We start from the raw sequence: 13,844 nt of genomic DNA, 5'->3' as shown, positions 1-13,844 counted from the left end.
ATGGGAGGAGTCACAGCTCCCGGATCTACGAGAGAGTATCTTGCGCCGTTTACCTGGGTTGCTTTCTTCCTGTACATCATCTCTTTTTTGATAATGGTGTCTTCCAGGAGGATGGCAGGCATATCTCTTCCTCCTCGTAAGTCGTCCACGACACACCCACATTCGAGGTCCAGACCAGGCTCTATAACGTAGCGATAAAATGAACAAAGAGCCACAGAAAATGTTCATTCATCTATTCTTGCTTTGCTTTTCGATGTTTGCTTTCGTGTTTTTTTGTTTTGTTTCGTTTCGTTTTTTGTTTGTTTTGTTTTATTTGTTTTTTGGTGGGCTGTCTGTTTTTCGAAATGTTTATATGTCTGCCCGTTTGTTGGTCTTGTTTTGTTATGTTTTGGTTTGTTTGAAAAACCGCTTCTCTCAGAGGAAAATATGTTCATTTTCTCTTCCAATACGCGCGTTAAAAAGTGACACAGATCTGCTATATACAATATAAATGTATGTCCCTCCAAAATGGTACAAGTACCGCCTGTGTCTACCGCTAATGTTTAAACTTTTTATTAGTAAGAAAGAACAACATTGCTTTTAGATCTTTTTTTCATATTATCTCGTTTGTTGTTAGCGATCCACCCAAGAAAAATATTCCTTAATAAACACAAACCCTGAAAATTGGGTTTCTGTAGATTGCCTGATAACTGTAAGTACTTAACTGATTAACAAAATGTACAGATGCAATTTAATTTCGAATGGGAATCTGGGTAGTATGAACACGTGTTGCGAAATAGATCATAATTTTAGCATCGATTGCACTCTCAGAAAAAAAAGAATATACAGATGTCTTCGTTAATTTGTTTAGCCAAATTTTATATATTTTGTATATTTAAGGTATGTGTATTATGATTTATTTCAGATTTTTTAAATTAAAATTTTACAAAAAAGGATGATATGAATTATTTTACGACGTTTGAAGAAAGCATCACCATTACTTAAAATGTTTTAACAGGATATACATTGCACAGGGTATCTTTCTTCATAGAATTATTTTGTACTGAGCGCGTACAGCATTACCCCCACCGATAAAGATAAATCACCATTTCCAGCACAGATTTACGACACTGCCTCCAGCAGGAAGTAAGCAATCTGCTGTCTGCATTGTTGATTGTTGGGGATGGGCAATGATTACCAGTTTAAATTTCATGGTTTAGACCTTGACAATTCTGAAATAACGAAAAGGGAACAGACTTACACGGAGAAGTCGCCCTTGGCTTCGATGTCGCCATCTTTGTTGTTGTCGTCCTCTGCGATCGCCGCAGATTCCGACGGCTTGGGATCGTCTGATTTGGAAGAAACAAACGTGGAAAATTGTCACTGCCCGCACAAAAATGACTCATTAATACATTTGATGCAAACATTGGACGGAAACAAACTAAAAAAAACAAAAACGTTGTTGTGTTTCTGTAGTAAAAGGACTTGCTCCAACTGCTTCAATTCGATTCCATTCGGGGAGTCGGGTTGGTGATAAAGTAGTTCTTTCCTTGTGCCTTTCACTCCCGGTCCATATGTAGATTGGGTTTTCAGTCCCTACCTGATTCCGTAGGTTTTTACCCAGAAATTTCGTCTCTGGGGTTTTCTTCCCACCTCTAAAACTGTAACTGCTCCTTCTTGTCCCCTCTCTACAGAAGTGGATGGACGTGGGTCATTTGGCGGCTGTCTGAGGCGCACTCATATGCCATTCACACTCGACCATATTGAATGCCTTCATTGCACAGCGCATTTGAACATCTGTTTGAAATTTGCACCTAATAAATCAATGAAATGACAACTGAATTTCCAACCGTTTTTTTCTTGAAGGCCTACATCATCTTGCAGGGCCTCAAGTCTAAGGAAACATGTGTTGCCTTGGAGGAATGGCATTATTACGTGAAATGGGCAAACTAGGTTAATGATATACCTATCTCTTGTTTAAATTGAGACAATACAATTTAAATGTCCTACATTTTTAACCAAATTTCTTTTACACTGGACCATCAATCACGGATTTGATTATACTGTCTGTATACTTATCGACCCATTTGAAAATGATCATTTTGCTTCCTGTGATATGAAAGCCTCTTTGATGGTCAATCGGATTTATTGCTTTAATTCTAATAAATATCAGGTTTTTCTACTTATAAGTTCAATGTTTTAAGCGTTATTTCATTCTGAGTCCAAAAGACAGTCCGGGAGAGATGTTGTCTATTAACCAACACTTCTATACAAAAATCACAGATGTTACACTAAAACGTGGAACGTCAAAATATCCGCGGAGTCCGGAGGCGACAGTTGAGCTACAGACAACCTCAAAGATATCTTGAGAAAAGACATACTTTTTGGCGCTTTCGATAACCCCCCCCCCCGATGCACAGTTTGGGTAATCCTGTGAATATTCCATTCAACCGAGTCAGTAGCTTTCAAAATACAGTCCAACCTATGAGCCTGATCTTAAGAGCAGTAACGACCAGATTTAAAGTTTTTCTGAATTGTAAAGCTAGGTCTCCTCCTGAGATTAAGCAGAAGACCTGTCTTTCCAAATCCAGTCAATTAAATTGCATATACGTCTTTCCTGAAATGCCTGTTGAAAAGACGTCGACGTGTTCTGGTCTAAGATGCGACATAATGCACGGTTTACCTGGTCAAGGTTGAAGCTATTAAAAGTGGTCTGAACAAAGAAAAAATAGATCTAATCGGAAATCCGATCAGTTGAATTAGGCACCACACCAGCAAGGCAGGAACTGCTGTTGAGAGACATTTTGCTGCAGTGACATTTCGTGCGTTCTGGTAACAGAAGCGCTTTCATGCAGTGCTTTGGGCAGTGGGATTTAAACTAATGGAGTCGACAAAAAAATTGAACGAAGTTAATCTGTCGCAGCTACCGCAATAGAGCTATTATTTGGTGATAAAGAGTTTAGTGTCAAAGCCAAAGTAAACGGATTCAGAAAAAACTAACCTCCAAAGATTGCTGCGACAAAAGCCCCGAGTAAGAGCAGTAGGATGAAGCGATTCATGCTGATGGCTTCGTTTGGGACGTATCTAGCTCTGTAAGACTGTTTGCCTCGTGAAAGCGGTTCCACTTGCCGACAGTGAGGGATGTCAATGTCGAATAACCAAAAGCGAAATCGCACTGCGCGTTTATAAGTCATTTCTGACCTGTAGCTGGGACTATGGAAAACATGTCGTTTGTCACATAACCTCATTATATTGGTCCAATCATTTGTGAAAACCTTGTTGATGAGACAACTGCCAGCATGTTTTCCAGTCGAAATTACCCGCCAACTGTTAATTAAAAACAACAAAGAAGAAATTGTAGCTTTTTTTTGGTTTTGGTTTTTTTATTTTTTTTATTTTTGGGGGGTTCGTGATCAAATTCGAAATTTCAAATAAGAATGTGCTTGAGGTTTTCAATAGCATGTGGTTAGGCTTATAAATGCAGTTGGGGAACTCAATTGCAGGCAAATGAACTTTATTTCACGTTAAGCTTTTCTTTTGCTGGAAAACGAATATACATTTTGTTCAATTGTGCGTGGATTCATTTCTGTCACGTACTAACTCAACGTCGATTTGTTTCAGTTTATAGAAAAGTTTGATACCAAACTTGGGTTGTATCATCTTGAACTAAACTTTGCGCCCTGCGAAGTATTGCCAAAGCAATTGTGTGGGTGTAACAACCGAAAAGGCTGATTTCAACCAGTCTACTTTACTATGACATTAAACTGCACCAAAAAGGTTTTGGACTTATGAATATTTATTTGCAGTACAGATAATAAACGTCCCTTCGTTTGCTTTTAGTTACATAAGGGAAGTCGGTGCCCCGACTAAAAACACAATTTTCTGATTTCCAACATTATTAGGGCCTAGCTTGTATTATAACATTGCACCAGACAGCACACAGTGTGGCATCATCAGTACACATCTCTATTCCGATGGTCCTCCCCGTTTTTTGTTTCTCTTGCTTTTTTTCTTTTCTTTCTCTTGTTCATTTTCATTTTTCCTTGGTATGTGAAGGAGAAGGGGTCCGCCTGTGACACCAGTGTATGGATATGACGTTGACACTGGTGCTGACACTGACAACCGCTTGTGTGATATTAGGCTTGGTCCTGGTCATTGCGCATCCCACAGGCTAGTTCTCTATTGGAATTGGATTCACATTCTATTACACATCCATTCTATAGACGAGTGCAATTCCATTCACGAGGTAATGCAGGCACTGTTGTCTCCATTCATATTTCACCCGACAATTTCATTTTCTACCTGCTTTTTTTTTAAATCGAAAACACGCCCACTACCACGTCCTTCATCAGAAAGCAGGAAACCAATTATATGATGACTGTGTCTGACGCTGGTTCTCGGCTTGTGGGCGGGTGCTCGATTCACTTTTCCTGTTATTGTAATTGTGGCTCATTAGCAACATTCCCTGACAATGTCAGTGACCCAAACCGACTTCTTTGAATTGAGCAGAATACAGTACTGTGCCCGTATAACTGTCACGGTGGCTTTCATATGTAAAGCTTACAAATGGGTGGCAACTATGACAACCAAGCTTCTTCTTAATCATCAGCTCTTTTATGGTTAAAATTTACATTTTTCGCCATTAGTTCTTATATTTTTTTTATGAATGAGCACATTCGGAACGAAGGTTCGCCCGGCCTAAGGGATACAAAATGTGCCAGTATAGCTTACTATTAATCCTGTGCATCGAGGCCAAGAGCGGATCACGAATCAAATTGTCGGTGGATGGGTGGGGGAAACTTGTTTTGGAGGGGGGGGAATAAGATAAACCCCTCCCCCCCCAAAAAATTGCCTTTATCTCCTTATTTTTAAAACATCTTTAAGAGAACTGTTTGTAGGGGAAATGGCCCTGTTCACCCTGCCCCCGATCCATCCTCGGAGACCCTAATCTTCAACTGAAGGTAGTAGTCCTTGTTTCACTGTGTCAAAATCGATTAGCTCAGTTCATCGCACGAGGGCGCTGTTGAAGACTAACTTGGACCCGAAAACGTCCTTCATTCAGGATCACACTGTGCTGGTAATGGGTCATTATTTTTGGCGTTTCCGGTAGATCAGCCCTTGAACCAGGGTCAATTCTCGTGTTATGTGGAGCTATATATGCAATCACACATATGAAGCCAAACCACGGTTCACAACCATGCACAATGCATGACATCTAGATTCTCAACCAACCATAAAAACTTCACGTGTGAAATTAGGCTCCAATAGGATTCGGGCTTTATTTTCCTTAAAAAAACCTCCCTGCCCGCAATTCCAACCCGTGCTTCGAGCCCACGCCCCTTGCATCACAAATCATTATGCCGTAACCGCCTGACTACCGCAATTCACACAAATTGGTGGTGTTTTTACTGTTGATATAACGATGAACGGCTGCAACGTAAGTCTAATACACATTGGGCATGCGCAATACAAACACAACCATCGCGGTTTGGCTTCATACGTATGGTTGTATATATATCTCGTTATGTGCCACTTATTGTGCCCTGTTCTAGGACTGTTCACTGTAACCGGTGGGGACAGTCGTGATAGGTATGTAAAAACAAATAATAAATAAATAAAAAAAATGGGGACACCTCGAAATCTCTCTTCCATCTTTCTTTAAAGCTCGTTATCATGCCAAATAAGTATCCCTAATAGCATTTCATATCTCATTCAAGCAACAAATTTTATTCCTGCACCAAAATCTTTAAAACGTTGCCTATCAGAGTGGTATTACATTATGTCAAGGATAGATTTAAACATCTTGACCAGTATGCGAACTTAAAAAGAGTCCCTACAGATTCGGAATAAATTACCAAGTTTTTAATTTTCAAGTAAAATACAGCAGAAACTCACATCCACCCTCCATAACAATCAAATTTAAGAATGTCATAATTCAATAAAGAAACACCTATACCAGATTTATTCTAAGAATTTTAACTCGATGTTTCTACTTTAGGGAAGATGCTGCAAAAAAGACGGCTCGAGTGGCTAAACTAATAACAAGAATAAATAACTGCAAATGCTGATTAGGGGAGGGGCCTGTCAGAGCTACTGTTACTTTAAAAGACAAGAAGGCAGACCAGTTCTAGAATTTTTTCATTAAAGCATATTGTTTCTTCTTCTTTAGGATATTTCCAAAGCAACACAAAAGGCACGGGAGTATAAAAACGAGTTTCTCCGATAATTTACCCGAGTCATCCCGTTTATGATGTATCAGGCCCTTTGGATGGCAGACGAAACGCGCCCAGTTGAAGATAATAATGCCCCACAGACCTTGAAACGTGTGAAATGTGATGAATACATCTATGTGTCCAATTTAATAAACTTGCTCCAAGCAAACTTTCAGATGATTTGTTTAAGTTATTTTATAACCTTTTATTTGGAGCAGGAAACAATGATTACTTAAAATATCGAGTAAAGAGAGCGGCGTTTTCGCAAACTTATTTTGTCGCCTATTATGTGACATCGCCCGAAACACTGGACGACGCTGTATTGACTGAATGAAAGGTATAACGACCTTTTTCTTATTTCAGAAGAACCTAAAACATTCCAAGAGTGGGGGAAATTTGACCAAAAAAGATAACTAATTGTTCGCCAACATTTTTTAAAGTTTCTATGCAAAGATAATCTTTGAAGAGGTGTTTTAAAGGAGCAGTCGTGAAGAGACGGCATATGTTGGAACCTGCGGGTATTTGCCATGTTTCATTTCACTTTGCTACGCTCGAGTTACGCTTTTATAGAAATTACTTTGTTATGTCTCATATCTATATCTTTTGGATTGTTCCTGGAAAGTATTGTATTTTATGGTTAAAGCTGATTGCATCAAGCCAACAGATCTTCAGATTCTGTCTTAGGAAAAAAGAGACAACACTCCAATTTCTGATATTTTTTTCCTTCGCTTTACGCTTTCTAGCCTGGCAAAAGAGCCAGCCTCGTCTCGTCTGATCCTCTTTGACCATAACGCTGCCGCTATCCTGGAAGTTATAACTTTCTGTCCATCAAACTGTTTTCTCTAAAACGATCATATCATCGTAGAGGGCGAATTTTTGTAGGTAATAATAATTCGAGGCGAAAAGAAAAGCGAAACGTTTTCTGTTTTATTTTTCTTTCTTTAAAAGCCCCCAAATGGATCCTCGCCCTACAGATATACCATAAAAGGTCACTTTAAATCAAAATTTCCACTTTTGGGGGCCTCCCAAAACCCGTGAACGCACTATTATTACCAGGCGGATCCTGGAATTTTTGCAGGGGGGGTCGGGCCAAAGATTTTTTTACGTCTCATTTTTGCAGACAAACGATGATGAAACATTACATGGCATACATGTACCTTGTTGACAATGGTATTGGTGCACTTAGTTATATTATTTTCTCTATTTTTTTACAGTACTTTTTTGTCTCAGAGAAGGGGGAAGGGTTCGACCCCTACCCCCCCCCATCCAGGCCTGTGGTGATGTCTTTTTGCTTCTCCTTACATGCTTTTTTTCTATCGCACAGTGATTTTCCTTTCATTTTTTTCCAGAGAAGCTCAATTTCGCGTTCCGTCATCCACCCGTTTCCCGAGCCGAGACCAGCTCACATTTTAAAGCAATGACCCACAAGGACCATCTATCTCGTACCGTTCGACCTTTCACTATCCTCACAACAACCAATCGTGGATTTCTGGATTTTACCGCCAACAACTGGATTTTAAGCATTCGAAGAATAAAATTACAATATAATATCACGATCATCGCAGAGGACGCAGAGGCTTACCGATATCTTACACGAAACCGCACATTCGATTACCAAAACCTCAGAATCGAACTAACTGAATACGGTTTCTCTCATCCCAAACCTCAGAGGTTCCGTTATTCCGGGTATCGACGCCTCGTCAACAAACGACCCCAGTATTTAATCGACAAACTAGAAGAAGGTTTCGATACCCTAATGGTTGATGTCGATTCTTTTTGGTTTCGAGATCCCCTCGATTTCATCTCGCCAAATTACTCGAAATACGACCTTTGGCTGGCACAGGGACACGACGGTAAAAATGGCCATAGGTTGCCCTGCCCCTGTCTGATGTACTTCAAATCGAATGTCATCTCTTTTGGTGTAGTCCGACATTGGATGAATCGACTCTTGAAGGCCAAAGGGATGGAGAGTGACCAGCAATCCCTCAACAATGTACTCAAGACGAGACACGGACAACGGTTGAGAGTAGGCTGGCTGAACAAGGTGAACTTCCCGACCGGTGATGACTACAAGACAAGACGAGAAAATCAGGAAGAAATGGAGAATGTGTACATCTTTCATGCAAATCACATGGGGAACTTCACAGTGAAGAAGCAGATTATGAAATCGTATGGACTGTGGATAGATTCCGATTGACTGATCCAGGACACACCTATGTTGTGAATGGTGCAACTTTGTTTGAATAACTTGCCCTTGCTCCAATCCTGTCTCGAAATCCGCCCTGAGTAGAAGCACCCCCTCATCGGTTGAAAGGAGCCACATTGGTCGGGAGTGTTCATTTTGTTGGTAGCGATGCGATTGTAACGCTTGCGTTTCATAGTCGTCGGTGAATCAGCGATGCATAGTTACTAGCAAAGGAGTCTCCGTTGTCAGGAAAATTGCGCCCTCTCTTGGTCCAGCTTGGAATTCATATTGTCGGTCTCTTCCTGGCCTTTCTCGGGATCTCTCTCCCTGAAATTTTCTTTTGATTAAGTCAAAAGTGTGTGGGCTGGCACGACCTCTGAGCGACTACAGCGCCTGCAACAAATTATGTTGGACTGGATAAACGGACGGACTCGGACACGGTGCCACGTCCGGATGTTTGGACCCCCGTGAGGCCAATGTTCTAAATTGCCCGTCCCGAATCGCTGTTGTCATAGACTTTCATAAAAAGTATTCCTTTGCAAACTAGAGGTCGGTGGATGACGTGTAACGATCAGTCCCTTTCTATTCAAGAAAACTTTCAACTGTTGTTAACTTCAAATCAGCCAACTATTTTTTGTGTGTGGTAAAGTTGTACATTTCCGTTTTATCGTTGGGAGTGGGAATATTGTTTGGAAAACAAAGGAAGGAGGTAAGTCCGAGAAGACTTCCTCCCATGATAAGACACATGAACTGAAATCAAACACCGTATAATCAGACAGAGATGCTGCTTCGTATAATTTTAATGAAGATTTTCAAATAATAATAATGATAACCAAATTCATAATCCAAGAAATAAGTCAATTTTTTTTTCAAGAACGAAATGTGATGAATACATCTATGCGTCCAATTAAATGAACTTGCTCCCAGCAAACTTTCAGTTGATTTGTTTAAGTTCTTTTTTAACCTTTTATTTGGAGCAGGAAACAATGATTACTTAAAATATCGAGTAAAGAGAGCGGCGTTTTCGCAAACTTATTTTGTCGCCTATTATGTGACATCGCCCGAAACACTGGACGACGCTGTATTGACTGAATGAAAGGTATAACGACCTTTTTCTTATTTCAGAAGAAACTAAAACATTCCAAGAGTGGGGGAAATTTGACAAAGAAATAAAATAACTAATTGTTCGCAAACATTTTTTAAAGTTTCTATGCAAAGATAATTTTTGAAGAGGTGTTTTAAAGGAGCAGTCATGAAGAGACGGCATATGTTGGAACCTGCGGGTATTTGCCATGTTTCATTTCACTTTGCTACGCCCGAGTTACGCTTTTATAGAAATTACTTTGTTATGTCTCATGTCGATATCTTTTGGATTGTTCCTGGAAAGTATTGTATTTTATGGTTAAAGCTGATTGCATCAAGCCAACAGATCTTCAGATTCTGTCTTAGGAAAAAAGAGACAACACTCCAATTTCTGATATTTTTTTCCTTCGCTTTACGCTTTCTAGCCTGGCAAAAGAGCCAGCCTCGTCTCGTCTGATCCTCTTTGACCATAACGCTGCCGCTATCCTGGAAGTTATAACTTTCTTTTGAGATACCGTATGTGTCAATAGTTATGGTAATAAAAACGGAAGTTGGTTTGAATTCTTGTTAAATGAAGGCGACAGAAAGTACCGTAACCAGGACAAAATGGAAATAAAGTACATGGTGCTCAGTAAACATTCGATGTCATTGAAGATTATAGACGGGGCTGGAGGCCTGATAAGGCCAGCCGGTTTCCACGCCGTAATCTCTAGCAGTACTCCAAAATCTCCTCCCAGTAACATCCCTCATGGCAACATTCCTCGTGGATGTGGTTGCGCTTATGCCGCCTCAGGAAAAAGTTGGCTTCGGCCTCATCTAGGAACTCTGAAATGAATGCAATAAAATGCGTTCAGTCTTTCATGGTCAGCTTTGGCTGGTCAATGGCCGGCCGTATTGCTGTTTGCTGACAGATTATGAATTGAATTTCATCCACACGATGATATTGCATACGGCTATAACATGTATTGGACAAAAAGAAATCCAGAGGCAAATTTTCAGGGGGGGGGTTCGGAAGGGAGAGAGACAACAACAAACTCTTTGTGGTACCTTTTATTATCGCTCTGAGGGGTGAAGCTGTAAAACTTTGGGACTTTTTGCAGCGTTAGGGAAGGGTGTGCAAGTGAATTGTCCGAAAGATCTCCATTTTTTCATCATATTAAAAAGAAATCCACCCCTGGTTGGGAATGGGAGGAGTCACAGCTCCCGGATCTACGAGAGAGTATCTTGCGCCGTTTACCTGGGTTGCTTTCTTCCTGTACATCATTTCTTTTTTTATAATGGTGTCTTCCAGGAGGATGGCAGGCATATCTCCTCCTCCTCCTAAGTCGTCCACGACACACCCACATTTGAGGTCCAGACCAGGCTCTATAACGTAGCGATAAAATGAACAGAGAGCCACAAAAAATGTTCATTCATCTATTCTTGCTTTGCTTTTTGATGTTTGCTTTCGTGTGTTTTTTTGTTTTGTTTCGTTTCGTTTTTTGTTTGTTTTGTTTTATTTGTTTTTTGGTGGGCTGTCTGTTTTTCGAAATGTTTATATGTCTGCCCGTTTGTTGGTCTTGTTTTGTTATGTTTTGGTTTGTTTGAAACACCGCTTCTCTCAGAGGAAAATATGTTCATTTTCTCTTCCAATACGCGCGTTAAAAAGTGACACAGATCTGCTATATACAATATAAATGTATGTCCCTCCAAAATGGTACAAGTACCGCTTGTGTCTACCGCTAATGTTTAAACTTTTTATTAGTAAGAAAGAACAACATTGCTTTTAGATCTTTTTTTCATATTATCTCGTTTGTTGTTAGCGATCCACCCAAGAAAAATATTCCTTAATAAACACAAACCCTGAAAATTGGGTTTCTGTAGATTGCCTAATAACTGTAAGTAATTAACTGATTAACAGAATGTACAAATGTAATTTAATTTCGAATGGGAATCTGGGTAGTATGAACACGTGTTGCGAAATAGATCATAATTTTATCATCGATTGCACTCTCAGAAAAAAAAGAATATACAGATGTCTTCGTTAATTTGTTTAGCCAAATTTTATATATTTTGTATATTTAAGGTTTGTGTATTATGATTTATTTCAGATTTTTTAAATTAAAATTTTACAAAAAAGGATGATATGAATTATTTTACGACGTTTGAAGAAAGCATCACCATTACTTAAAATGTTTTAACAGGATATACATTGCACAGGGTGTCTTTCTTCATAGAATCATTTTGTACTGAGCGCGTTGCACGTACAGCATTACCCCCACCGATAAAGATAAATCACCATTTCCAGCACAGATTTACGACACTGCCTCCAGCAGGAAGTAAGCAATCTGCTGTCTGCATTGTTGATTGTTGGGGATGGGCAATGATTACCAGTTTAAATTTCATGGTTTAGACCTTGACAATTTTGAAATAACGAAAAGGGAACAGACTTACACGGAGAAGTCGCCCTTGGCTTCGATGTCGCCATCTTTGTTGCTGTCGTCCTCTGCGATCGCCGCAGATTCCGACGGCTTGGGATCGTCTGATTTGGAAGAAACAAACGTGGAAAATTGTCACTGCCCGCACAAAAATGACTCATTAATACATTTGATGCAAACATTGGACGGAAACAAACTAAAAAAAAACAAAAACGTTGTTGTGTTTCTGTAGTAAAAGGACTTGCTCCAACTGCTTCAATTCGATTCCATTCGGGGAGTCGGGTTGGTGATAAAGTAGTTCTTTCCTTGTGCCTTTCACTCCCGGTCCATATGTAGATTGGGTTTTCAGTCCCTACCTGATTCCGTAGGTTTTTACCCAGAAATTTTTCTCTGGGGTTTTCTTCCCACCTCTAAAACTGTAACTGCTCCTTCTTGTCCCCTCTCTACAGATGTGGATGGACGTGGGTCATTTGGCGGCTGTCTGAGGCGCACTCATATGCCATTCACACTCGACCATATTGAATGCCTTCATTGCACAGCGCATTTGAACATCTGTTTGAAATTTGCGTCTTATAAATCAATGAAATGACAACTGAATTTCCATTCGTTTCATTCTTGAAGGCCTACATTATCTGGCAGGGCCTCAAGTCTAAGAAAACATTTGTTGCCTTGGAGGTATGGTATTACTTCGTGAAATGGGCAAACTAGGTTAATGATATACCTATCTCTTGTATAAATTGAGACAATACAATTTAAATGTCCTAAATTTTTAACCAAATTTCTTTTACACTGGACCATCAATCACGGATTTAATCATACTGTCTGTATACTTATCGTTCCCATGCATGCTTTGAAAATGATCATTTTGCGTCCTGTGATATGAAAGCCTCTTTGATGGTCAATCGGATTCATTACTTTAATTCTAATAAATATCAGGGTTTTCTACTTATAAGTTCAATGTTTTAAGCATTATTTCATTCTGAGTCCAAAAGACAGTCCGGGAGAGATGTTGTCTGTTAACCAACACTTCTATACAAAAATCACAGATGTTACACTAAAACGTGGAACGTCAAAATATCCGCGGAGTCCGAAGGCGACAGTTGAGCTACAGACAACCTCAAAGATATCTTGAGAAAAGACATACTTTTTGGCGCTTTCGATACCCCCCCCTGATACACAGTAATCCTGTGAATATTCTATTAAACCGAGTCAGTAGCTTTCCAAATACAGTCCAACCTATGAGCCTGTTCTTAAGAGCAGTAATGACCAGATTTAAAGAATTTCTGAATTGTAAAGCTAGGGCTCCTCCTGAGATCAACCGCAAAGAAACAACCTCGCTGTCCCAGAAGACCTGTTTTTCCAAATCCAGTCAATTAAATTGCATATACGTCTTTCCTGAAATGCCTGTTGAAAAGACGTCGACGTGTTCTGGTCTAAGATGCGACATAATGCACGGTTTACCTGGTCAAGGTTGAAGCTATTAAAAGTGGTCTGAACAAAGAAAAAATAGATCTAATCGGAAATCCGATCAGTTGAATTAGGCACCACACCAGCAAGGCAGGAACTGCTGTTGAGAGACATTTTGCTGCAGTGACATTTCGTGCGTTCTGGTAACAGAAGCGCTTTCATGCAGTGCTTTGGGCAGTGGGATTTAAACTAATGGAGTCGACAAAAAAATTGAACGAAGTTAATCTGTCGCAGCTACCGCAATAGAGCTATTATTTGGTGATAAAGAGTTTAGTGTCAAAGCCAAAGTAAACGGATTCAGAAAAAACTAACCTCCAAAGATTGCTGCGACAAAAGCCCCGAGTAAGAGCAGTAGGATGAAGCGATTCATGCTGATGGCTTCGTTTGGGACGTATCTAGCTCTGTAAGACTGTTTGCCTCGTGAAAGCGGTTCCACTTGCCGACAGTGAGGGATGTCAATGTCGAATAACCAAAAGCGAAATCGCACTGCGCGTTTATAAG

At 39.9% G+C, this 13,844-nt stretch overlaps 3 protein-coding genes across 3 annotated transcripts in view; 1 reads left to right on the top strand and 2 right to left on the bottom strand.

The window, feature by feature from the left end:
• The window catches only part of LOC110976348 (uncharacterized), a 4,209-nt gene extending 1,046 nt beyond the window's left edge, over nt 1-3,163 (bottom strand). Inside the window, exons 1-3 of the mRNA XM_022229533.2 lie at nt 2,981-3,163; nt 1,241-1,328; nt 54-181 (exon numbers count right to left, since the gene is read on the bottom strand). Of these exons, the coding sequence (XP_022085225.2) occupies nt 54-181; nt 1,241-1,328; nt 2,981-3,038 (274 nt within the window). The 5' untranslated portion in view covers nt 3,039-3,163. The remainder of the gene's footprint in view (nt 1-53; nt 182-1,240; nt 1,329-2,980) is intronic.
• The window catches only part of LOC110976346 (uncharacterized), a 26,586-nt gene extending 16,443 nt beyond the window's left edge, over nt 1-10,143 (top strand). Inside the window, exon 2 of the mRNA XM_087143259.1 lies at nt 7,541-10,143. Within this exon, the coding sequence (XP_086999385.1) occupies nt 7,541-8,388 (848 nt within the window). The 3' untranslated portion in view covers nt 8,389-10,143. The remainder of the gene's footprint in view (nt 1-7,540) is intronic.
• Nucleotides 9,159-13,844, bottom strand: LOC147797513 (uncharacterized). The gene is made up of 4 exons (XM_087143262.1): nt 13,656-13,844; nt 11,893-11,980; nt 10,697-10,824; nt 9,159-10,284 (listed from the first exon to the last, which is right to left on the bottom strand). The coding sequence occupies exons 1-4, from the start codon at nt 13,711-13,713 to the stop codon at nt 10,169-10,171; spliced, it is 390 nt and encodes a 129-aa protein (XP_086999388.1). The 5' UTR covers nt 13,714-13,844; the 3' UTR covers nt 9,159-10,168.

Source organism: Acanthaster planci, linkage group LG11 (genome assembly GCF_054643075.1).
Source record: "Acanthaster planci isolate LZ-2023a linkage group LG11, COTS_SCS, whole genome shotgun sequence".
Classification (NCBI taxonomy): Eukaryota; Metazoa; Echinodermata; class Asteroidea; order Valvatida; family Acanthasteridae; genus Acanthaster; species Acanthaster planci.
Note: the sequence above shows the minus strand (reverse complement) of the source record. Positions and strands in the feature narration are given on the sequence as shown.

Coding starts and splice junctions, on each gene's coding strand:
- LOC147797513 (XM_087143262.1), bottom strand. CDS start 13,713: ATGAATCGCTTCATCCTACTGCTCTTACTCGGGGCTTTTGTCGCAGCA. Junction 11,981..13,655: donor TGTCGCAGCAATCTTTGGAG/GTTAGTTTTTTC, acceptor CTTCCAAATCAG/ACGATCCCAAGCCGTCGGAA. Junction 10,285..10,696: donor ACAGGAAGAAAGCAACCCAG/GTAAACGGCGCA, acceptor CATTCATTTCAG/AGTTCCTAGATGAGGCCGAA.